Consider the following 27,281-nt stretch of genomic DNA (forward strand, 5'->3'; position numbering starts at 1 on the left):
TATTGGAAATTGAATGTAATGGCAGCAGAATTTGTAAAGAGTTGTTGTAGAGGATGTTTCTATGGTGAAAAGGAGAAAAATAACTGTGAGTTTTTTTTTTTTTACTTCAGCAAACACTTATTTAATTCTTATTTATTTGTGGCATTTTGTAATATAAAGATAAATGAAGCATAGTGCCTAACTTCATGGGGGAGGCAGAAACAGAAATAGAAAGCACAGTAGGTGAGTATTAAAGTGCCTTAGAGCATAGGGGGAGAGAGAGTAATTCAGTCCAGGCGGCACCTTGGGACATCACCACAAATGGCATTTGGTATGAAAGTCTGAAGAAGATTTTAGCAAGTTGAGTGGGAAGAAGGAAGTCAGACATGGTGAGAATGAGAGATGAGTGTTAGTGCTGTATAAAATAGTACAGACAAAGGCAGGAGAGAAATTTGGGGCGTGTTTGGGGCACAACATATTCTGACAGATGTTTTAAGTAAAGAAAATGTCTACTTAATGAATAATGTGTTAAAATGCCTTTCATGAATGAATGATCAGTGGGGAAGAGACCTGTAACATTATCAAGACCCACACTTAATCTATAACCCCTGGTTTCTATTACATGGTTTCCTCATCTGTTCAAAAATGATGACTCAAACTATTTTTCTCTGACCCTTCCTTGTATTTTTTTATTCTAGAACATGACTTCCTATTATATATGTGTATATATAATAAGCCTTCTTTATACATTTGAACAATTCATAAATTGCTATGCATAGTGGTTGTACTTTCACTCTACAGATAATACTAATTATACATAATAATTAACTCTGGGTGTCCCTTACCTCCCCATCCTAAGTCACAGCTTAGGAATCAGGCACTGTTCTAGAGAATGGAAAAACTTAGGTCATAGAAGCTAGCACAGGGAGATTTACTATTATAGGAGAGTCAGTGTACATTTTATTTTGTGAGACTTTCGCTTGTGAGGATTGCTTTGTTGATAGTATTTTACAATGACTAAATTTTACTTGAAAGTGTTGTGGGAATTAACTACAAAATAAACTTGTTTTTCATCTGTGCACTCTTTTGTGGGAATGACACTCTGCAAAACTGCTTTTACCACTATGGTAAGTTAATATACTTTAGTAACAGTATATTAACTCATCAAATATTGGCTGAATAGAATGTAGGTTCCAGAAGTTCTTGATAGGGCCCAAGAGCATTTTATGTATCAGCAGTTTCTTTTAAGATGATTAAGTACTAAAGAACATGCTAGGTTTAGTTATTTTTTTTTAAAGATCATTTATTTACGCACACAAGAGCTAGGGTACAGGCCAGAGGTGTGGGAGGTGAGAGGATCCACCAGGGACAGAGTGGGGAACAGAACAGGCAGACTGACTGAAGCACATTGCTGAGGGGAGCAGTGGGCGAGTCAGGAGAGATCTTCTGTGCCAGGTGGGCTGCTCTCTGGCCGGAAGGGGGCTGGGGATTGAACCTGTGCTGCAGTGGCTGCGAACAGCCTTGTAGGTTGTGTCTCAACCTCTTGCACCACCAGGGAGGCCCTAGGTTTAGTTATTTTAATTAAATTTATTTAGCTATAAATAATTTTAAGAGTTTCATTTATTTAGTTATAAATAACTAATTGTTATTAAAATTCTGTATGTATATTGTAATTTTTCTTCTTTTTTTCTTCTTGTTTTATATGCAGTTTCCATGGAAAGAGACATTAAAGCAGCAGTCTCAAATGGTCAAAGTACTACTATCTGTATACCTCCATTGACTTCTGTTTCCATAAAGCCTCAGGTTGGCTGTACTGAGGATTATTTACTTTCTAAATTACCATCTGATGGCAAGGAAGTACCATTTGTGGTGCCCAGGTTTAAGTTATCTTATATCCAGCCCAGGACACAAGGAACTCTTTCACATCTGGAAGAACTTGAAGGTAAGCAATAAAATGTCAGGATTAAAAATCAGCATGCAGCATTTAAATGCTATTATTTTGTTCTTTTATATGTTTGATATAAAGATATAAAGTATATATTTTAAATAAAAATTTTACATTTTTGTTTCATATATTTTGTTTTCTTTCTTTTTTTGTAGTGTTTGGTTGTGTGAATTATAAGCTTTGTTTGGTTCCAAATCGTAAAGTTATTGTCATGGGGGAGAATCAGGTAAAAGAGGCTTGGGGGTAAAAGAATTCACTGGAGACAAAGTGGAGAACAGACCAAACGGATTTATTGAAATACTCTGCTGAGAAGCAGGAGACCAGACATGAGAGATAGTTGCACTGTTGGTTTTTTATGTAGAGGAGTTTAATGTACAGTATTTTTGAAAGATCCCATTATAAAATCTGATCACAGTATAACACATTTGTGTATAGATTTGGCTTTTAAAAAAAATAATATAATTGTTGTTGTGCCAAAGATCGGCGGACTCGGTGAGCATAGCCTCCAAGAACCCAAAGACAGCGGATGCAAACACAAAAGGGAGTTCATTACAGACTGGGGTCCGGGCTCATGGCACCTACTGACACAGTGGCAGATAACGAGAGAGCCCCGAACAAAGGAAGCAGGGGTTTTTTATAGGGTTACAAGCAGGTTTAATAAATTAAATCATGCTGGCAGTTACTCATTGGCTACAAGGATGTGTTCTCCATCTTTGTGCGGCTATAATTCTAAGCTGATTGGTCCGGCCGAGATGCAGCTCCAATTGTGGCAAGTTCGCCCTCATTAGTGACTGGAGGGTAAGGATGGAGTGAGGGTCGAAACTGTCCAAACTATCTCTGGAATGCTGTCGTCATTCCTGGGACGGCAAAACCTAAAATTCTAAAATGGCAGTTATACACAAAATGACAAAGCGATGGCTAAGAATACTTACGCTTGTTTCCACAATTGTAATACCTCTGTTCTCTATAAAGAAAAAATAGAGGAATTATTCTTTATTTACTCTTCCCTCTTCCCTCTCGCCCCTACCCCCGTTTTCCTTTTTGTATTTCACTAGACAGTTGACTTGGTTGGACTCTGCTGCAAATTTGTGTTTTCGATGGCAGCTCTTACCTCAACTTAGTTTTTCTTAATCCTTAGTTGGAATCTGTTACACACATCTGTGTGTAGTTCATGGACCAGCCAGATAGCTGAGCAGACTTTATTGACAGAATTTGGAGCTTTCTCCTTTCCAAGATTCTCACCTTTCTACAGCTGTGGTTGCTTTGACCTCTGCCCTCTGCATCTTCAGACCAGAAAGACTTTGGGTTTCCTTTTGGTACTTTATCCACCCTGCATGGTGCTAACTTTGGCCTCTCTCAGGCTAAAAGTCATTAAAAACAGGTAACTGAGTTTGTGCCATTCAGGTCCTCTCCACAGCCTGTGCTCCTTTTGTTAACTCTCCAGTGCCTTCAGGGATCTTTGTTTTCTTTTGGTTTAGAGTTAGAGTTTATTGTGTTTTTATCTATAGAAGAGTTGTGTCTTGTAGGAGTAATTTTTTTTTAAAAGAAGCAAAGAAAGATGAACCTTTTGCCTTTCCTACCAGCTTACTTTGCACATATCAATAGTGTCACAAAAATAGTTTTTAGAAGTTCTGGTTCACAGGATGCACTGATGAATTGATCTTTCTCTTTCTCTACTATTTAACATTGGGTTTAAATTGTATAGTCTTGTATCTCTCTTACTCACATCATATCTTGTGCATATTTTCATATACTTTTTAATAGTCCCATAATATTAAATCATGTGGAAATACCATAATTTAGTTAATAAATTCGCTATTGTTGGACACTTAGGCCAGTTGCATTATTTTCACAATCAGAAAATAAGGAAGAAATACCTGACAATATGATTTTTTTTGTCTTTTTTGTTCATTGTGTTAGTAGAGAACATTGCTTTTGAGTTGAATGAGTGAGAAATTGGTTCACGTTTAAATTATTCTTGTTACCGGGCAGGGTGAGGGGTGCCCTAGGACCCCTAAACCTGCCTGCTCTAAACAGTTTCTGACATCCACCACACCAAGACAAAGCATACTGTAGGTGCATTAAGACCTTCAGTGGAAAGAACTTTGCACAATTAGTGTGCAGTAGAGAGAAGAGAAGAGAAAGAATATAGTTAAAGTAGTTTCCAAATCAAACACTCAGAGTTTCCCATCCCCTTGTAGATAAATGTCCAGCCCAGCAGGGTTGGCCCAAAGCAGGACCACCAAGGCCTGAAAGCTTGATCACAGTACAACACATTTGTGTGTAGAATTGGCTAAGGCAGCTTCTGGTGGGGTCCCATAGGAAAGGAACAGAAGGGTCAGATAAGTCTGGAAGGAAAAAAACAAAATCAGAATCAAGATAAAGGCTGCTGTTGTCAACCTCCCCAAAGGTCTCACACCCACATGTGTTTCAAGTGTCTCCTTCCATGTCCCCCAAGTCTCTGGCACAGTCCAAGGCTGAGAAACAAGAGTGGCTTCTTCCCATGTCTCTCTGCTCCATGTGCCTCTTCCAAGTCCTCTTCTCCATCGCTCTCCTGATCCTTCTCTCCCTGTCTTCTCTCCCTTCTCTCTGCTCAGCTCCACCCTTCCTCGGTGGGGCGGGGAACCTGGACCCTCCCTTCCCTGGGGGCTACTGTTACACACTGAGTGTAAGCCATCTGACTTTTAGCATATGGAAGAGAAAATTATTTAGAGTCAGGAAAATATTCATGATGCCTAATTATAAAAGTTAAATACTGTGTATTATACTAGCACTTTTGGCGGTGATGCCCTCGATATAAACAGACTTTTGATGTGGTATTTTGTGCCATGATTTAAATTTTATTTTATTAGATGTATAGGCTCCTCATAATGCTTGTTAGCATCATAACTCCCTCTTGTCAGCCCTCTGCCTGTAGATTGGGCTTTGATAGTACCTATAGTTATTTGAACCAGGTGAGGATAAAATCTCGCCTCATAAGCCCATATGTTGTTTTTCTTTTCTGGACTCATGTGAGGCCACCTGCCTTATTACTTAGCTCAATTCAGAAAATATTAGTTATACTGTGGGCGCTATTTCCTTTTTTTTTTTTAAGTTTATGGGTTTTACTTTAAATTGGATAAAAAGAATGAAAAGATGACAATAACTAAAGAGTTATAAAAACTCAATTTTGGGACTACATATTATTTCCAAAGTGATTCTTAACTTTTAAAGGAATCTCATGTATTGTTTTACCCTTTACAAATTGGGAAATATAGACATAGAAAAAATAAAACAAATGTACAGTAATTTATTACAAAGCAAATCATGTATATGGTCACCACACAAGTAGAGAAATGAGTCTTACTAGCGACCCAAAAGCTTCTGTCTTCCTCCACTCCTGTCATCCTTCATTACACAGTAATCAGTGTCCCAGTTGCAACAATCGTTGCTTTCATGTTCTCCTTACTTTTGCCACTCAGAACATATCCCTAAATGTTGTTTCTGTTTTTTCTGCTTTCTGACCTTTATGTAAATGAAATTACATACTCAATATATATCTTTTTGTTTATGGGTTTTTTTTTTTTCATTCAACATTGTGTTTGTGAGATTCATTCAAATTATTTTCATACCTCTGTAGTAAATTATTTACTCTTGTATTCTAAATAGCATCATATAAATTAGTGTTTCGGTGTGTGGCATATACTATAAGGTATTTTTATGTAATAAGTGTATATTGAATTTTAACAATTTTACTGTTGTTAGACATTTGAATTTTTTCCAGTTTTTGGCTATTATTATAATGATGATGATTATAAACATTCTTGTACTTGTCTCTTGGTATACGTGTGTGAAATTTCAGTTCATTCCAGAATAGCATTGTTTGTTCATAGTGTATAAATATATTCACCTTTAGTGGAAATTGCCAAACTGTTTTGTGATAAATGTATCAACTTACATTCCCATCAGCAGAATATGATAGCTCAAATTGCTGTTTCCTTGCCAACATTTGCTAATCCCAGGGTTCTTAATTTTAACCATTCTGTTGAGGATGTAGTGGTATCTCATTGGAATTTTAATTTACAATTCCCTTGTGACTTTTGAGATGTAGTGCAAGGTCACGTCTATTGGCTGTTTGGATAACCTCGGAAAGTTCCTGCTGAGGCTAAAGCCAACTTATTTAGAGACTTGCCTTTTTCTTCTTGATATGTGGGAATTCCTCATGTATTCTGTATATGAGCCCTTTGTCACTTATAGTTATTGCACATATCTTCTCTAGCTCTGCCTGTTCCCTTTTCACTCTGTTAAGTAGTCTTTTGAGAAATGGGAATTTTCTATTTTGATGTAGGTCAGTTTCTTAAAATTCTTCTTAGGAAATGCTTCCCAGCGCTAATGTCATAAAAGCTTTCTTACAAATTAAGTAAAAACATCTTATGGTTTGCCTTTAATAATTAAGATCTACAATCCACTTGAAATTAATTTTTCTTGATTATGTTTAGTTGGGATGAGGGTTTTTCCCCCTACCCTTATCAATATCCAGTTGTCTTATCATCTTTTAGTGAGAGGAGCATTCCTTCCCCAGTTATGCAGTTCCACGTTGATTATAAATCAAATGTCCATAAGATGGGTGTCTCTTTCTGGACCTTCTGTTCCATTGATCTATGATTGTGATGATTTTGTGTCCTTGGTACCCAGTAAGGGGTACCAACCCTTGGTGGCCTAGGGGTTATGTCTCAGTGCAATCACTGCTGTGGCCTGAGGTCAGTCTCTACCAGGGAGCTGACCCACATGGCGCAGCAGACCTCTCCTGTCTCGCCTGCTGCTCCCCTTAGCAGTGTATTTCAGTAGATCTGCCTGTTTTGCTCCCTACATTGTGCGCTGTGTCTCCACACCTCTGGCCTACACCCCAGTTCTTCTATGAATAAATAAATCTTAAAAGAAAAATACCCAGTAAAACAAATCTTTGAATCTTGTTTTTTCCCCTAAATGTTATCTTTTTCTTTTTCTTAGTTCTTTGTTTCCATCTTAATATTTTCTATTCATCTTTCAACATGTGATCAATTTTTAGAAATGTTCTGTACTTGTCTTTTGTGAAAAGAGTACATCTCCGAAAAGATAATCTTTATCCTTAATAAATGTCCTTTGTATAAATAGAGAAATAAAAGGAAATAACAGAATTGTCTGTGAGACAAAGAAAAATGTCAGAAATTTGCTAGACTGAAGTCAGGGTTTATGACTGAGCCCTGGCAGAATACTCTCTACAGTTAGAGCTCAATAAATGTGAGCTGATTTTAAAAAATATATATATCAAATGCATGTAATTTAGCATTGCTTGAAACAGTTTTTTCCCCTTTGCCTTGGGTGCACTAGCTATTGGCTGATTATAAATGTCTCCACAAAGTGATGTTGTAAAACTTTAGAAACACTTGCTTTCAGGATCTGCCAGAGCATCTTTTGGCGATCGAAAGGCAGAACTTTCTAGTTTGTCACAGCATGGACCCAGCTATGATGTGTATAACCCATTCTATATGTACCAGCATGCTTCACCTGATTTGAATCGGCGCCTTTCTCCACGTTCAGGAGCAATGAGATTATATGGATCAGGTATGGAAAGTTTATTTTGTAATTTTCCTCTTGTGTTTCTCTTTAACAAATGTAGAAATCAAATTAAATCTCAGATCCTGGAAGAAATGATTTTTAGCAGGAAAGCAATTTAAATATGAGAAAAGCAGACTTCAGAAGTGACGTGATAAACACTATGACTTCTCTGTAGGAGTTTATCTAACGGAAAAATGGAAAGATAATGAGTTATATGCAGTCATAGTTCCAAATTCCACTTTGTCTTCTTTTTGAAAGAAATTTTATTTTCAGATTATTTTGTTTACATTTTATGTAACATCGATGTAGTAATAAATGCTACAGTAGATTTTTTTCTCTGTACGACGTGATTAGAAATGCAAGCAAATAGAGAATAATTAAATGTTATAGAACTTTTCTTAGTTTAATATTTGAGACTACATCAGTTATAGTCTGTCTCTTTTTGTTCTTTTTTTAAATTGAGGTAACTTTGGTTTACAACACTACGAGGTTCAGAGGCACAGGATCACACCTCCTCTGCTGCATGTCACAACCGCACAACCACCAAGACGGCCACAGCCTATATTCACATATCTGACAGACAGAATTCTCACTAGTTTTTTGAGTGTCCTGCCTCTCTCTATATATATCTATCAATTTAGATACATATGGCTATCTCAAACACTGAACTCAGGCTGAGGTACTGAAAGTAAAGCTGAAGTATTTATTTTATTTAATATTATTTAATACATATTTTTCAGCACTGTGCTAGAATCCACAATTAGTATACTGAGTTCCATTCTTCAAGGATCTTACAATTTAGGAGGGAAACTAGAACTATCTTGACACATGGAATTCAGTATTGATTTTTTTTTTCAATGTTAACATAACCCATTAAATAGTGGAATTGTATTTAGAGAACTTACACCTACCTGTTCTTCTGTGATGAAAAATTGGGTAATATAAACAGAAAAATGATTTTCTCCTACTTGATAATTTGATATGGATGTGAAAATATGTTGTTTCTGATTCAAACCAAAGTAAAATAATTGAAAAGTTAATATTGTCATTGGAAGGTTTTCTCTCTCAAATAGATTTGCATTAAGATTCATGATATATTCCTATGGAGATTTTGTTGATGGTAATTAAGTAGAATTTCAGTGTTTTTTCTTGCTATAAAAATAAGCAATTTCATGTCCCTTTGTAGTTTGTGATTTAAGGACCAGCAAACTTCCCAGTTCCCCTGGGCTAAGCAAGTCTATGTTTGATCTTACAAGTTCATCTCAGCGGTTCATCCAGGTAAATTACTCATCTAAATTTAATTGTATACAATTATTTATGTAAGCTGAACATTCAGAATTATATTAGAACAACATGTTATAGCACTTCTGTGATCTATGTATTCTATCAATAATAGCTGAAAAATAAAATTAAACATTGCTGGAAAAGGAACAATGATGTAAAATATATATAAATAAATTTTTAAAAAACACTTGTCATTTTCCACATGCATTATCTTAGGAAGCTTTCAATTAAATACTAAAAGGCAGTAGTTTTCCTTGTGTTTTTATGGCTCTTACATCTCTCAGTTGGTATGTACTCAGGCAGTCTTGAAACAGTTGGAATTTAAAATGGTATAATTAAAATGCTTATTGATTTAACTTTCCTTATTGAACATAATTTCCTTATTAGTAAAAAACAGTGTTTCTATTGAGACATAGGACTTTAATTATTCATTACTATTAATATAACATTCTATTTTTGAAATATAATTGAAATTTTTTAATTTAAAATATTTATAACAATGTACATAACACATAATATATTTAAAAATATTTTTAAAATTTTAAAAATTAATATAAATAAACTTTTTTTTAGAGATTTATTTATTTATACAAGCACTGGGGTACAGGCTAGAGGCTCGGAAGGGTGAGGGAATTCATCAGAGACAGAGAAGGGAGCAGAACAGGCAGAAAGTACAAAGTGTACCAAAGTACACTGCTGAGGGGAGCAGCGGGAAAGACAGGAGAGGTCTGCCTCTCCATATGGGAATCTCCCTGGCCGGCCGGGAATCGAACCGGTGCCACAGAGGCTTCAGACAGCTCCACAGCGCTGCACTCAACCCGCTGTGCCAGCAGGGAGGCCCATACAAATAAGCTTTTATTACTTAGTATTTTAATGGTTAGAAAATAACAAAATAAAAAGACAAATCATTTGTTCCTATTGCTGGGAGTAGAAGCACTATTGGAAATACTATTATATATACTTGTGGACTTTTTTCCATTTGATCATATATATGTATATTTTATTTAAATGGAAATGTATTCTAAATAATCCTTAATAATCCTCAGTTAATTTTTTATAGACTTAATTCTTTATAGCACCAGCTCTTTAACATACATCAGAATTGTTTGGAGAGCTTGTTAAAGTATCCCCCAGAGCTTTCGGATTCAGTTGCTCTTCATTGGAACCTGTTTTTGTATTCTTAATAAGTTCCCAGATGATGCTGGTACTGCTGGTCCAGAGGGAGCATGATTTGATGACTGCTGCTTCATAGGTTTTTATGTGATAGGTACTTCAAATATATTTTGATTTTTATTAGTACGTCCAAGTCTGACACAGGAGCAATAATCTTTCTCCCTAAGAATACTAGACCCAAAAGAACAAGGACTCCCCTACATTATCTACTAAGATATTTAAGAATTTCCTGATAACATATATAAAAAGCTTTTTTCTTCTTTACTTTGTGAAAGTAGGATAAGCCAATCAATCAGTAATGCTGTCAGAATGGTTAGCATGCAGTTTGACACTAAGTTGGGTGTTGGGACATAAGTTTCAGAACCCTTAAAGCATCATATGTAATTTCTAACTAAAGAAAACTTCTATTTGTAGAGACATGATTCATTGTCCAGTGTGCCCAGTAGTTCTTCCTCAAGGAAAAATTCCCAGGGGAGCAACAGAAGCCTTGGTAAGGAATAAAGTATCCTGTTTTTATATTCTTAGAGGGATTATTTCTACCCAATAGTAATTTAAAATATATTTTATTTTCATTATTTTTTATTAATTTTTTTCTTGCATCTTTACTAATTTTTTAGATTGTATTTGATTTCTCCCCTCATGTAGCCCCTGTAATTCTTCCACCATCATAGCCCCGATGATCTGTCACTACAGTCCCTTGTGCTCTTCCCTCTAACCTGTTCCCTCCCCTGCTGGATGCCTCAGATCTGTGGTCAGCTTGCAATTTTTGTCTTTGTTTCTTGACATTTTGTTTGGTTTCTCTGTATTCCACATGTAAGTGAAACCATCTGTATTTTTCTTTTTCCTTCTGACTTATTTTGCCTAGCGTAATCCCTTCCGGCTCCATCTGTGTTGCCACAGATGGTGTATGTTTATCTGTTTTGATCACTGAGTAGTATTCCATTGTGTATATATCTCACATCTTTTTGATCCCTTGGTCTGTTTTGGGGCATTTAGCTTGTTTCCATATCTTGACTATTGTAAATAGTATTGCAGTAAACACAGGTGTGCAGGTTTCCTTTCAAATTAGTGTTCTTGTGTCCTTTGGGTAGATTTCTCAGAGTGGAATGGCTGCGTCCTATGCTAGATCCATTTTTAGTGTTTTGAGGAAACTCCATACGGCTTTCCATAGTGGCTGGACTAGTTTGCATTTCCAGCAGCATTGGAAGAGGGTTCCCTTTTCATCCTTGCCAGCATTTGTTTCTGGTTTTTTGTTTTTTTTTTTAAGTATTGGCCATTCTCACAGGTGTGAGGTGGTATCTCATTCTGGTTTTTTTTTTTTAAGATTTATTTATGCAAGAACTGGTGTACAGGCCAGAAGCGCGGGAGGGTGAGAGGATTCACCAGAGATAGAGTGGGGAGCAGAACAGGCAGACAGACCGAAGACACTGCTGAGGGGAGCAGCAGGCGAGACAGGAGAAGTCTGCTGCGCCATGTGGGTTGCTCCCTGGCCGGTGGAGAATCGAACCCGCGCTGCAGAGGCTGCAGACAGTTTCCCAGCATGGTGCTCAACTTGCTGCGTGACCAGAGAGGCCCTCATTGTGATTTTGAATTGCATTTCCCTGATAATAAGTGATGTTGAACATTATTTCGTATACCTGTTGGCCATTTGCATTAACGTCTATGCTTGAGAAGTCTAAGGTTAAAAAAAAATAAGCCCAAATCCTGCTTGATTTTATCTATGTCAGCATTGTTACCTACATATGAATACTCAGGTCAGAGGGTCCTTAATTAATTTTTTTGAGGTATCATTGTTCTACAACCTTACTAGTGTTCTGGCAGTGTAAGATTTCCCTCCTCAGGTGCAGTCAGTCATTGTAGCCCTCCCACCAGTAAGTCACCGGTAGTAGTCCCTCACCATCCACCCTTGTGCCTTTCTATCCCCCGCCCCCTTTCTCATCCTGCCCCGCTCTCTCTGGATGAGATGGCCCGTATTTTAGCATACAGGCATGAATGTGTCTTTTGAAAAAGTTTAGCAGTTGAATATCTTTTGTTTGTTTTAAGATATATCAGTAAAGGAACTTCCAGGAGCACATAGTGTGAACACTATATTAATGCTATTTGGGAAAGTTTTTCTTTGTTTTAACTTTAATCCCTCAGTCCGTGATTGGGTTGAAGTTTCAAGCCATGTACCTTTGAAAAAAAAAAAGTTGAGGTTTAATTCACATATAGCACTATGTTAGTTTCAGGTATACAACATAATGACTTAACATTTGTACAAATGGCAAAGTGATCACCACAGTAAGTCTAGTTAACATGGATCCCCATACATGGGTGCAAAAATTTTCCTTGTGCTGAGCTTTCTTTTAGCACCTGAAAAAAGAATGACTCCTACCATTAGCAACAACATGGATGGACCTTGAAGGCATATGCTAAGTAACATGTCAGACAGAAAGACAAATAATACATGTTCTCCTTATATGTAGATTTTGTACTGGAAATTTATAGCATATGATCTTCTTAACCCATTTCATTCTGGTGCTGCTCCTCATTTCTGCAGTCACCAATCTGTTCTTGGTGTCTACGAATGTTTCAGGTTCTACATACAAGTGAGATCATACAGTAGTTGTCTTTTGTTGCTAGTGGCAAGATTTCATTCTTTTTTTATAATTGAGTAGTATAAGCCAAGTACTTTATAAGTGTATCTTACCCCTAGCACTTCAGTAAAAAAAACATTGAAGTTTGATTTTTGTCTCATTAAACTGGCAACTTACAAAAATAGTTTTAATGTTTAAAAATTGTTCGCTGAAAATTGGATTATGTTGAAGTTTAATTGGGTTAGAAGGCTTGTATAGCATTTCAAAAATCTTTGTCCTTTTACAATTCAGATACAATTACTCTATCAGGAGATGAAAGAGATTTTGGGAGACTGAATGTGAAAGTGTTTTATAATTCTTCAGTAGAGCAAATCTGGATCACACTTTTACAGGTACGTTAACATATCAATAGTTAATACCAACTTTTTGTACAAAATTGATTATAGACACCATAAGCATCTACTCTTGTTTTCTTTTCAAGAATGGGCCAATGCTTTCTTTGAAATTTAGGGTCCTATAGTGTTTTTGAAGAAAATAATATTTAATAAAGAATCTAAAGGTAATAAACCTGTAGATGTGATAGAGGCATGTTTTTGTTTTAGTTTTTTACATTTTCTGAAGCTTAGTTTATTTGTTTGTAACATGGGATGAGATTTAAAGGTTTCTAAATTCCATTCCATATCTACCCAATTTGCCCCCACAAATTCATATATACACACATATTCTGCAATAGATTAAATTTAAAATATTTTTGAAATACCATTTCTAATTAACTGAAAATAAACACCTGGGTTTCTTGTTCCTTGCCATAGCCCCTCTTCCCAATGGCTTTTTTTCTGACACACTGGAACGTAGCTGGATATAGGCTTTCTTCTAGCTTCTCGTTAGTCCTTTCAGATCATTTTCCTTTTGCCCACATTTTCAGTTTATCACCACATTAGACAGCACATTACTGTCATCTATACTCTCTATCAATACCTGGTCACTGCATGAATTTCTATTTGAATGTTTACACAAAGTACAATGTAATTCCAAAATTAATTCTTGTTTATTTCAATGTATATGTAGATAGTCTTTCCAACAACCAGAATTAAGTTTGCTAAATTCCTCCACTTAGCACCAAAATCACTGCTGCCATCATTACTAATAACTGCAAGAGACGTGTTTGGTTTTTAACGTCAAGAAGGAAATTGATATGATGCCAGACTATTAGATGTCATCTTATTTTGATATAGATGAAATAGGAGGCTTTAGTGGACTACAGTTTGCTTTTATAAAGTTTTTATTTGCATCAGTTCAAGAAGTACATTAAATACTTGCATCATCAGAGTTTTTTGTAATATTCAAACTGTTTTTAAATTTTTTAGTGCAGAGATTTAACTTGGCCGTCTAGCTACGGAGACACGCCTGCTATTTCTATAAAAGGAATGCTAACATTGCCCAAACCAGTCAGTTTTAAATCTTCAGCCAAGGAAGGCTCCAGTGTAAGTGGCTATTTGTGTTTGAATTTCTTTTTATGTTGTTCTCATTTGTTCCTTTAAGCCATGTAAGAAAGTGTTATTTTTCAACAAAAATAAGTCTTAGGCTCTGAAAAGTGTGATGGTTACCAGAGGGAAAGAGGACGGGGGGGGGGGGGGGTGGGAGGAAAGAAGAACAGGGGTCATTTTGTCCATCTGAAGGGCACTGGGTGTGGTTAGGCATGTATGCATATCAAGGTTTAAAATATTTGCTGTATCATTGTCCAATACTAAGATCCATTAATTTTTTAAATTAATATTTTATTTTATATAATTCTTACATCATTTTTCATTTTTGCACAATGTATGCATTATCATTTTGTTATATTCCCCGTACAATTGCACCCCCCCTTATTTTGACCCTAGTCCTTCCTCTCCCCTTCCCTCCCCGCACCCCGCCCCCCCGCCTCCAGCGTGTCTCTGGTTTATAGTTGCTTGTTGATTTTGATTTTTACCTTGCAATACTAAGATGCATTTTAAAGAAAATCTCTCTAATAGATGAACAATAGCTAAGAAAACTATTAACTTTTCTTTTGTGGAAGGAAAAGAAATGTCTATATTCATCCTTTCCCCACACTCCACATTGACTTTGAGAAATAATTGTGTATTAGTGAACTGTATCATCTAGAAGAACATACCATTTACAAATAAGGTAATTCAAATGACTAATAAACATGAAAAAAATTATTTAGTAACCACAGAAATATAAATTTAAATTACACATTTCTTTCTCTTTTCTATTTTTTTTTTGTACACTTAAAATTGGGAGAAATTTTACAAGTAACCTGGCACAACTTTCTGAAAATTATTTTGATACTGTACATCAAAATCTTAAAATATTTATACTTGTAACAAAGTAATTCTACTTGTAATCTGCTTCTTGGAAATAATCTAAGATAGAAACATAAAAATCGGTAAAATATTCTTGGCAGTTTTATTCATAGCAGAAAAGTTGGATATAATCTGAATGTCTCATATAGGGGTGTGCCACTGCGTATCCGTTTCCTGGGTTCTGAAACAAAGGACCACAAACTTGGTGGCATGGAACAACAGAAATTTATCTCTCATGATTTTGAAGGACGTCTAAATCAAGTTATCAGCAGTGCTGGTTCCTTCTCTGAGGAAAATCTGTCCCATGCCTCTGTCCTGGCTTCTGGTGATGGCCAGCAGTCCCTGACACCCCTTAGTTCACCCTAATGTCGACTTTGAGCCTCACATGGTGTTCTTTCTGTGTTTGTGTCTTTACACAGCCATCTTCTTATGAGGAAAGAATACCATGTGATAGAAACTAGGCAGCTATGAGAATGAATAATTAGGAAAAGTTTTTAAAGACATGGAAAGGTGAAATGTTATTAGTAAATGTAAGATAGTAATTATCTATATATACATCTTACTTTTTGAAAATATACATTATGGAATGTCTAGTAGAAATGAATCCTTACTCTAGTTATAATCCTGACAGATGATTACTTCTTGAATTAAATAATTTCACTTTTTTAAAAAGATTTATATATGCATACAAGAACTGGGGTGTGAGCCAGAATTGCAGGGGGTGAAAGGATTCACCAGAGAGAGGGGAGAACAGAACAGGCAGGTCTACTGAAATACACTGCTGAGGGGGAGCAGCAGGCGAGGCAGGAGAGGTCTGCTGCACCATGTGGGCTGCTCCCTGACTGGCCGGGGGTCGAACTCATGGTTGTGCTGCAGTGGCTGGCGATAGCTTGATAGTGCTGTATTTGGGCCCCCTGCGCCACCAGGGAGGCCCAAATAATTTCACTTTTTGATTTTCAGGTAAAATTAAGTAAAAGTGCAAACGTTAGTGAAAAAGCATTCTCTTTAAAACTTGCTTGGAATCTTTTTAAATTTACTATTATTTGTGAAGTTATTTGGGAGACCCCTTTTATGGAAAAATGTGAAGAAAACCAGCACATTTACTTCATTTGTAAACTCATTGCATCTGAGTTTAAAAAATAACCATTTTTTGTGTCCTGTATTAATTCTGCAGTACTGTGTCTTGAGATTCTGAAAGAAAAAGCTAGTTGGGGGCTCTTTGAAACAATTCTGATTCACACAGATATAAACAATTGTAATAATAGTAACATTTTGGGCACAATATCGAAAATACTGATGTTAGTTGCCCAAGTATCAAAAAATGTTCAATTTCAAACAGATGTGCTGAAGATGGAAAGAAGAAAGTTTGAACCAAAGAATGAAAGAGTCAAGAAAATGTTAGCCTGTGGTAGGCCAAAGTGTTCTAAAAATGTTGAGAACAGAAAGAACATTTGAAAATAGTCTAAACATGGTAAACACTGACTTGCTGCCTGCTAGGGATGATTTTGAGAGAAGGTGTAACTTTAATATTTTGCTTAGTCTTCTCTATCAAAGAGGTTGATTTTCAGATTAGCACGAGTAGAACAAACAACACCAAAAGAGAGATTGCAGCCCAAGATAGATGGAAAGAACGTTAGACAAGGAATAGCTCCTTTAAAGAAATGATTCGTGTCTTAACATGAAGAAGTTAGATTTAGGTACTAAGAGAGCTCACATTCGATTCTTGAACCACGCTTACAATAATAAATCCACACTGTTGAATAATTGTGGTGAATCACAGAAAAGATGCCCCAGAACCAAAGATGGGAAACTACCTCATTTTCTTTTTTTTTTTTAAGATTTATTTATTTATTAATTTATACAAGCATTGGGTACAGTCAGAAGCGCGGGAGGGTGAGAGAATCCACCAGAGCCAGAGCGGGAAGCAGAGCAGGCAGAAGGACCGAAGGACACTGCTGAGGGGAGCAGCGGCCGGCAGGAGAGGTCTGTGTGCCATGTGGGACCCTCACCCATTGGCCGCAGATCAAACCGGCCGCAGAGGCTGCAGGCAGCTTCGCAGCCCAGTGCTCAACCGCTGCGCCACCAGGGGAGGCCCAAACTACCTCATTTTCTAAAAGGGAACAATCCATATTTGATGAACTTGGTGTTCATATTGACCTGAATTCTTGTCTAAGTAATTAAAAGAGTAATTTTTGAAATTAAGAAAGGCAGTATCCTGGGTAAACTCTGGAAAAACAAGTCATGGCCATTCTCATTTTCATTTACCTTAAATAGTACTTTTTGTTGAACCAAATAAGGTGTCAGGAAAAAATAAAAAGACAAAACTAGCAGGCAAGTATAAATCAGACGCATTCTGCGGGAGAGGGGGAGGGGAGGGATTAAAACAGCAGGCAGGAAGAGCACAAGGAACTATGGTGATGGTTCATGGGTGACTTGGTGGTGGGAATTTTATAGGGACTACATCTGAAAGGAGAAATCAGATATTGTACAAAAATGAACACTGATGTAAAAAATATATAAATTTTTTTAAATGCACCTGGTTTTATAAAGAAAAAAAAGTATTTTTTGTTGTAAAAAAAATTAAATTCTACTTTTCCTAGAATATAAAATGTTATTTTTGTTTGTTTTGTATTGGCATATCATCGGTTCCTTTAGTCCTTTTAATTATTTTATATTTTCTTGTTTTTTTTTCTTTTTAGACTATTGAATTTATGGAAACTTTTGTATTTGCTATTAAACTCCAAAGCCTGCAGACTGTCAGGCTTGTATTTAAGGTTCAAATCCAGACTCCCAGAAAGAAGACGATTGGAGAATGTTCACTATCACTCAGAAATCTTAGTACACAGGAAATGGATTACTCTTTGGATATAACACCACCTTCAAAAATTTCTGTAAGTGATAGTAGTATGTATTATTAAAAGTATTTCAGGGCCTCCCCTGGGGGTGCAGTGGTTGAGCGCTGGGCTGCGAAGCTGCCCGCAGCCTCAGCAGCACCGGTTTGATCCCCGGCCACCGGGCGAGGGTCCCACATGGCGCGCAGACCTCTCCTGCCGCCTGCTGCTCCCCTCAGCAGTGTACTTGGGTCCTTCTGCCTGTTCTGCTCTCCGCTCTGGCTCTGGTGAATTCTCTCACCCTCCCGCGCTTCTGACTGCACCCAGTGCTTGTTTAACTAGAATAGTGTAGAAGACCCTTAAGAAGCAATAGCAGTAATAATGTTACTGTCCAAATCATTTTTAAAATGGTTAATAAAAGCATATAGAATCTATTTTGATTCTGCACTAGTAAATAGCTTTAAGTTATCTTCTTCTAGTACATTTTTAAAAATGTTCCATACTTCATGGGAAAATGACACCTGGGAAATAAACCTGAAGTTCAAATAGTTTAAAGTTATTAAATAATTTAAGATTATTTAAATGAGGATTATTTAACATTTTAAAAAATATTTTTCGATTGTTGATAACTTAGGAAAAGCAAGAAACAGTTATAAACTCCAAATTCAAAGATGGCTAAAGTAGATTAGGAAAGTTGTTTTAATCATAAATAAGCTGCATATCATCCAATAAATTGAGTAGAATAAAGGTTCTTACAGCTGGTTTCTTTTTTCAAGAGCTTTGTTATCTATAGTCCTGAATGGTTTTTGAGACTGGATATTTGCTTCTCACAATAAGTCAGCTGAATACTGTGTTTAAAGTGTTAAAAAAAAATTCCTCATAATTTAATATAGTTTCTATGACAGGATAACATTTATAGAAATCAGTAATAAATTAGCTTTTATGAGGGCAAAGGCATCTGTATCACCCCGTGTAATTCTATTGGGTAGCCTGGTCTGAGAACCACTGAATTGGAGGGAAAATTAGGAATTGAGTAATAAAAAAACCCAAAGGATGACTGTAATTGATTAAAGAGGATGGAAATTTCTTGTCTATTATTTTCTGTATATATCCCCAGGGTGTTTTCTGTGTAGTATTTATTACAACTTAGAATTATTTAAGTTACTTGTTTTAAACAAAACAGAACTAGGCTCACTTCCATCTTTTTTTCTTCATATTTTATTGTGCACTTTTATTAAGGGCTTGTCATATTCTTGGCATTGTATTTGTAGGTGTAAGTAGGTATAAAAGAATAAATTCTGAATGAAAGCCTGTTAAATTGTTGCTATTGTTTGTTAAAATATTGTAGTTTTGTTTTGTAACAATGATGGTTTTTCCATTTGCATCTTCAAAACTAACTTAGTAGACAGTAATCTGCAGCCATAGTTTATAGAAGGTACAGATACACTATTCAAATGGATAATTTGATTTCCTGTATTAAATCTTTAAAGACCAGTAGAGTATATCAGAAGATAACTAAGCAAAGCCATTTTCTGGGGAACTGAGACATTGTAATCCTTCCTGCAGTGGAAACTCTGAATGATTTTGGCTGAGTTCTTAAATTATATTTCATATATCAATGGTCTTATAAACACTTATACAGCTCTTGTATGCCAGATGTTAGGGTTATAAAGATTGATGGCCTGTAAGAAGAGCATTTGGACTATACTGGAACAATGAATTTATATACTGAGAGAATGTTTTCATATTATTGCCTTAAGCAAAAATAGTATGCTTTGTTTCTTGTGTTGAGGAAAATTAATGTTTTAATTGTGACACTGAAAGAACCAGACTTACAAACTCATCCTCCACACAGACAACTATTTCACCGCGAATAGCAGGACTTTTATTGAGAGCTGTATTTTCATCAGTAAAGAGTTCTTGACCTTGACAAATCAATATTTACTTAGAATCTGAAATTTCTGTCTTGAATAATGTTTGCTGGACAATTACAGAGACTTACTACATGACTGCCTTGGTTCTCAGTGACTTGTGCTTGCACCAAACTTACAGGTTTGCAGTTCTTATTATCCCTGTTGTGGTGACTAAAACATTTAAGCACTTGCCTGAGTTCATGTTTTGGGGGAACCAGGATTTGATGGAGGCCATCTGAGTCCAGAGCCAGTTCTTTTATCTTTACCATGTAATGGCCTTCTTAGAAGATATTCTCAGATGTCCCAGATTATGACTTTCTCTCATTATGCTTAACATTTATTTTATTTTCCACCATTCCAGGAGGATAATAAAATTTTCTTTTTTGGAAAAAGATTATTCAGGAGCAGAGATCATATTTTATATCTCCCACCATTTTGTGCTTGTTAAACATACTTAATATATACCTGTTCATTGATTGGAATTTTAATTTTTTTTTTAGTTATGAAATTGAAAACCTCTTTGAATAGCTTTTGAATAGTTTTCATGGTCTGAAAAATAATATCCTGGAACATAAACTGAATTTGTAAAATAACCTTGGCAAATAAGAAATCATTCCCAAATACTTTTCTGTTTTATGAGAGTTAACTCTTTAGTGTGTAACACTAGCAAAAGTTTTGCCACCTCTGGGCATTTTCATAATTTATTACATTGTGGGTGCAAACCATAATGAAAATTTTTTTATCTATGGCTTCCTTTGTGTTTGTAAACAATATGACTATTTTCAAACATATTTGTGAAATGCCAAGAACAGCATCATTTTTTAACGTATTTGTATATGGCACTAAATTAGTTCATGTGAAAAGATTTTTTATTCCATTTTCAATCTGATGGAAAGCAAAAACAGTACATTGACTTATTTATCATTATTCAGCAATTTTTTTTTTTTTTTTTTAGAGGCATGTTTTATTTATTTATTTGTTTGTTTGGTTTGTTTATACATGCACTGGGTACAGTCAGAAGCGAGGGAGGGTGAGAGAATTCACCAGAGCCAGAGCGGGGAGCAGAGCAGGCAGAAGGACCGAGGTACACTGCTGAGGGGAGCAGCGGGCGGCAGGAGAGGTCTGCGCGCCATGTGGGACCCTCCTCAGGTGGCCGGGGAGCAGCCGGGGATCGAACCGGCGCTGCAGAGGCCGCGGGCAGCTTCGCAACCCAGCGCTCAACCGCTGCGCCACCAGGGAGGCCCCTATTCAGCAATTTTTGACAAACTAGTTTTGTCATCCTTTTAGACCTTTCAAGAGGGAGGCTAACCATAGCAGTTGAGTTTATACTTTCAAGTGGTTCACTTTTTACTTTCTTTAAATTTATTATGGCATGACCAATTACAAAGCACAGACTTATATTTTATGTGCCATTTTTGTATTTAAAATACCTAAGATTCAGTCAATGACATACTTACTTATAGAAAGATTATTTTTCAGTGAGCCATGAGCCAATTATTGGAATACTGGGCAATTATCAAACAAAGTGTCATCCAACTATTATGTAGCTTTGTTGGAATCAGTACTCACAAAGACTTTTATGTCTGTCCGTGCTGAGCCCTAGTAAGATCTGTTAACATTATGTTCTTGCTTTATTCCCTTACTGTCTTCAACATGTGAATAGTAACATTCTTCTGTTTGGACAACTTCATGTTTCTCTGTTTTATTCACTCTAAGGACTTTGGAATTCACATAAATAGTCTGGTTTATGTTCTGTCTCACAGACAAATTGCCAGTTTTCTTTTGCTGTTAGTCAGCAATGCTGAAGAGCCCAGTCTCCTTCATTTTATTGTTTGCCTCAGGTTTTTTATTATTCCTTATTACTTAGTGCATCATCACTTTCACTAGCCACCTTCTTGCCAGCTTTCTTCTTTGACTTTATGCATTTGGTACAGTGGTTTAGCTCAGAATTCACACATCTGTTCACTGTAATAATACTTTGTCTTCTGATTGTGGTAGCACCCACTCTGATTTCTGCAATTAGAAAAAAAGAATTCTCATATATATGATTTTTGATCATATTTTATGTTTTTAAGTAGCTCAAATGACTTATAGATACAAAATTTTGAAAATATACTATTTTGGTGTTTATTTCACTGATACTTTCTCCAATAAAACTACTTAGGAATTTTTTTTTTAAGTTTCAATTTTTTTATTTTACTGATTTTGAAGAAGGATCTTTATGTAAGTGTAATTTGTGTTTTCGGAATCTGTTAAAGTGAATACCTCATATTTACAGAATTCATGATACTTATCTTCTTAACCTTCTAATATAATTTCATATGTCAATAAAAAGCAGTGCTTTCAAAATTTCTAACTTTGCTTTCTCTCCCCACCCCCATATCCAGGTACTTATAGTATGATTTTTCCTTTTCTTCCTCCTTTATTTCCTTTCCTTCCTCCTTCTCTTCCCAGTTGCGTCTGAAAACACTCCATAACCATAGTTCTTTATTTTTGAATTTTTGAAATATCTCAAACCTTATTCTTTATCAAATGACACTTTTTTAATATTCAGGTCTGCCATGCAGAACTTGAGTTGGGAACCTGTTTTCAAGCAGTAAATAGCCGGATTCAGTTACAAATTCTTGAGGCACAATATCTTCCAAGTTCATCAACACCTCTGACTTTGAGTAAGTATATCAGTAATTCAAAGTGGAGTCTTAACAAAATATTAGTAAAGGATATTTTCTTCTCCCTACATTTTATGACAGTGGTGATTAACAATGACAATTAAATATTTTTTTAAAGATTTATTTATCCAAGAGCCAGGGTATAGGCCAGATGCATGGGAGGGTGAGAGGATTCACCAGAGACAGAGCGGGGAACAGAACAGGCAGACTGACGAAATACACTGCTGAGGGGAGCAGCGGGAGAGACAGGAGAGGTCTGCTTGCCATGTGGGTTGCTCTGAGGCTGGTGGGGATTGAACCAGAATTGCAGAGGCTGCGGACAGCTTCACAGCGCTGCGCTCAACCACCTGCACCACCAGGGAGGCCCCGACAATTAAATATTTTTAACTTAAAAGACCATGTTGGACTTCAGATTTTAGCTATCATATATGTACCTGAATTCACTGGTCTTTTGATTCTTATCCAGTTATGTGCTCTCTGCATTTGATGCTATTCCTTGTCTAACTTATTTAATATAGATAGGTTGTCCAGAGGACTGTGAATATGTTTGTCACAGCCCAGATAATTTATTGTTTCTCTAGGTCTATGTCCTTCTTCGTATACTCTGGTAACTAGAAATTTAGTTTTTAAAAACCAAACATGTCAAACATGAACCTTGAAACACTTTTCCCCCCTTCCCTGTACCCTGGCATATTCAGGGTTCTGATAATTTGCTTGTCTAGACCTGACTCACATGGCCGCCCCTAGAGCTAGAGGTTGGAGGTCAGTTCTACCTCAGGAAGTAAGAGTGGGACAAGAGTGTTCCTAAAGAAGATATGGTGTATATGTACAGAATAGAATGCTAGTCAGCAATCAAAAAAGATAAACTGGGCCTCCCCGGTGGCGCAGCGGTTGAGCACTGGGTTGCGAAGCTACCCGCGGCCTCTGCGGCGCCGGTTTGATCCCCGGCTGCTCCCCGGCCACCGGAGGAGGGTCCCACATGGCGCGCAGACCTCTCCTGCCGCCCGCTGCTCCCCTCAGCAGTGTACTTCGGTCTTTCTGCCTGCTCTGCTCCCCGCTCTGGCTCTGGTGAGTTCTCTCACCCTCCCGCGCTTCTGACTGTACCCAGTGCTTGTATAAACAAAACAAACAAACAAAATAAATAAAACATACCTCTATAAAAAAAAAAAAAAGATTAAAAAAAAAAGATAAACTAATGCCATTTGCAGCAAATAAATGCAATGGAACATTCAGGTCAAGAAACTAGAAAAACAAGAAACATAAAGGAAAGTAAAAATAAGGAATTAAAGCTAAAGTTGAAGTTGATAAACAAAGACAACAAAAGACATAATAAAAATTAGTCTTTGGATCATTAAAATAGACAAACCTATAGTAGGTTGGTTCAAGCAAAAAATAAGATATGAATGATATTCTGAACAAGGAGGAGAATCTAGTTTCAAATTCGGAAGAGATTTAATAAGGGACAAAATAATACCATTTATAACTATACCAATCATTTGGACATCTGTATAAAATAATTTATTTTTTCTGGAAAAAATTATTAAAATTCACTCCAAAAGAGAGAAAATTAAATAAAACAATAACCAGGTAAAAGTAATTAAAGAACTGCCTCTAAGAGGGCCTCCCTGGTGGTGCAAGGGGTTAAGCACAGCACTATGAAGCAATCTGCAGCCTCTGCAGTACTAGTTTGATCCCCAGCTGGCCAGGGAGCAACCCATATGGCGCAGCAGACCTCTCCTGTCTTGCCCGCTGCTCCCCTCAGCAGTGTATTTCATTCAATCCACCTGTACCCCAGCTCTCGTATGCATAAATAAATAAATCTTTAAAAAAAAAAAAAAAAAGAATTGCCTCTAAGAAAAGCAGCAGGGGGGCCTTCCTGGTGGTGCAAGGGGTTAAGACACAGCCTATGGGGCTATCCGCGGCCTCAGCAGCACGAGTTGGATCCCCGGCCAGGGAGCTGCCCACATGGCACAGCAGACCTCTCCTGACTCACCCGCTGCTCCCCTCAGCAGTGTATTTCAGTCAGTCTGCCTATTCTGTTCCCCACTCTGTCTCTGGTGATTCCTCTCACCCCCACACCTCTGGCCTGTACCGCAGTTCTTGTGTGCATGGATGGATAAATCTTTAAAAAAAAGAAAAAAGAAAAGACAAGCAGCAGGCTGAGATGATTTAGTGCCATGTTCTACCAAACTTTAAAGGCACATACAATTTTTATATAAGCTGTCCCAGAGCATGTAAAATGTAATCTATGAGGTTAACTTACTCTTGATATCAAAATAGAAAGGATAGCACATACAGAAAATGCCCGTGGACTACTTAGCACTTATGTAGATAGATGGAATAATCATAAGATAACAAATATGCAAATAGGGGCCAACTTGACGAGTAAATTACTAAGAGTGCGCAGAGTTAATTCTAAGAAATAAGGACAACAGTAGAGACTGCCGGATGCAGTTGATTATATTACATGTCTTCCTGTAACAAAAACTAATTAGGTTTACTAGTGATCTCCATTTATATTTTTAACATTCAGACTTAGTCCTCACACTTTGTGGATGCTTCCTTCCTGGGAGTTCCCTCCTTACATTCTAACAATTGTTAGTAGTCCCAGCTCAATCCTCTGACTGCTCAAATTAATTTGTGCATTCTACTTGACGGTAGGCACTGTGTGTCAGTAAAATGGGGGATGAGCTTATGTTAAAAGCTGTATAAATCTGATAAAGCTGTATAAATCTGGTGTAGTGTCCATCTTTTAAGAGTTGACCCTTCTCCAAATTCTTCTTGCTTTTTTGTCACGCTTTAGTGTCTTCACCAATTGTTTTTAATATTTTTTTCTATGCTTCGTCATTGTTATCTATAGGAGGGTTCATTTATGTAAACTGTTGTACCAGTTACCATTACTGGAAGTTCCACATCTCAAGTTTTTTTAAAGAATAGATTTTCTCTGGCAGGTATATGTTTTACTACTGAAGTCTCAGGCAAAGAATTTTACCTATATAAAACTGTGAAATCAATTCTTCCTGCTGCCTAAAGCGTTGGTACCTCTCTTTTGTGTGGTCATTTTTAGTGTGTACTTCTTTGCTGCTCATTGTTATTTATCATACATTTCCAGACTTTATTGGCATTATAGGATAGAGGAAGATTAAATTCACTTGCACTTACAGTAGACATTTGTAAAGTGTAATAAAAATCAAAAAGTTTACTAGAGATGTTTACTGTTATGACAATAGCTCATCATATCTTTTTTTTAAGGTTTTTTTTTTAATGTTTTAAAAGATTTATGCATACAAGAACTGGGGTATAGGCTGGCGGAGTAGGGGCAGTGGTGAGAGGATTCACCAAAGACACTGTGGGGACAGAATAGGCAGATTGACTTAAATCCACTGCTGAGGGGAGCAGCGGGGAGACAGGAGAGGTCTGCTGTGCCATGTGGGTCACCTCCCTGGCCGGGGATTGAACTCATATTGCAGGGGCTGCACATAGCTTCATAGTGCTGCACCTTAATTCCTTGCACCACAAGGGAGGTCCCACTCATCAGATCTTTAGAAGTGCCTTATTTATATTTTTACAACAAACAATAGATAGATAAAATACAATATATGATGTCTTAAATAAAATCTTATATGTAAATTTCTTCTTTTTTTTAAGGTTTTTTTGTGAAAGTGGCAATGTTTAGCTCAGGAGAGTTGATTTATAAGAAGAAGACTCGCTTACTGAAGGCCTCCAGTGGAAGAGTAAAGTGGGGAGAGACTATGATTTTTCCACTTACACAGAATGAAAAAGAAATTATTTTTCTCATTAAGCTTTATAGTCGAAGCTCTGTAAGAAGAAAACAGTCTGTGGGCCAGGTAAGTAGGGAATTTTTATCTTGAATTCTTTCTTTGTGCTTTTCTTTTTTTTTTTTTTTTTTTTTTTTTTTAATAGAGGCATGTTTTTCTTTCTTTATTTGTTTGCTTGTTTGTTTGTTTTGTTTATACATGCACTGGGTACAGTCAGAAGCGCGGGAGGGTGAGAGAATTCACCAGAGCCAGAGCGGGGAGCAGAGCAGGCAGAAGGACCGAAGTACACTGCTGAGGGGAGCAGCGGGCGGCAGGAGAGGTCTGCGCGCCATGTGGGACCCTCCTCCGGTGGCCGGGGAGCAGCCGGGGATTGAACCAGCACCGCAGAGGCCGCGGGCAGCTTCGCAACCCAGCGCTCTACCGCTGCGCCACCGGGGAGGCCCTCTTTGTGCTTTTCTATGCATATTAACAGTTGGTTTAACAGTGGAAATATAGAATAGAATTAAAGTTTAATAGAGTAAAATTCTTCATTATAAATTAAAATTTAGTGTTGCTACAAAAATCAAATCTCCTATGTATGATGTTTTGTTTTAATAGAACTGGTTGGAACTTCTTTATTGATGAAAGACAAAAGTAATAAACAGAATTCAGTTATCATCATGTGTCAAGTTAAATATTTGTACTGTTTCTTTGCAGATTTGGATAAGTGAACACAGTAATAACATGGAAGCAGTGAACCAGTGGAAAGAGACAATTACAAATCCAGAAAAAGTTGTTGTCAAATGGCACAAATTAAATCCATCATGAAGACTTCACACATTAATTTGGTGAAGACCTTGACTTTCTTTTAGAAGACTAATGATTTCAGTTTGCTACCATGAGAAGTGACAAGTCAATATATTTATAAGTTCATTTATGGAGACCATAATTGTAGTATACAATCCATCTGATAGAAAATTAAACCTGATTTAAAAAAAAATGGGATGAATTATGTCTGAGATCCAAAGTAAAGAAACTGCGAAAACAGGCAATAAAATAAAGGGGTAGTATTACTCGGGCAAATAAATTATAAAATTAAATTAGTGAGAATATCAGTCATACGTAGTTGATTGCTATGTTGTGGTTTATTTGTGAGCTTTTCCTAGATATTCAAAAGCTAGTATTCCGAGTCTGTTATTACTATCAGACATTAAGAAGACTTTACTAT

At 36.7% G+C, this 27,281-nt stretch overlaps 1 protein-coding gene across 2 annotated transcripts; it reads left to right on the forward strand.

Annotated features, from left to right (window-relative positions):
* On the forward strand, window positions 1–26,881 carry TC2N (tandem C2 domains, nuclear; the record flags this gene model as incomplete). Of its 2 annotated transcripts, XM_084241218.1 has the most annotated exons (11): window positions 1–85; window positions 1,688–1,921; window positions 7,340–7,507; window positions 8,688–8,779; window positions 10,373–10,448; window positions 12,826–12,926; window positions 13,902–14,018; window positions 17,582–17,773; window positions 22,181–22,295; window positions 25,944–26,143; window positions 26,771–26,881. In XM_084241218.1, the coding sequence occupies 11 exons, from the start codon at window positions 19–21 to the stop codon at window positions 26,879–26,881; spliced, it is 1,473 nt and encodes a 490-aa protein (XP_084097344.1). The 2 variants fall into 2 exon arrangements, with proteins under 2 accessions (XP_084097344.1, XP_084097343.1); XM_084241217.1 differs by lacking the exon at window positions 17,582–17,773 and having other exon boundaries at window positions 19–85.
* Between the last annotated feature and the right edge of the window lie 400 nt (window positions 26,882–27,281).

This window comes from Talpa europaea (assembly GCF_964194135.1).
Source record: "Talpa europaea genome assembly, chromosome: 8".
In the NCBI taxonomy this organism is placed as follows: domain Eukaryota; kingdom Metazoa; phylum Chordata; class Mammalia; order Eulipotyphla; family Talpidae; genus Talpa; species Talpa europaea.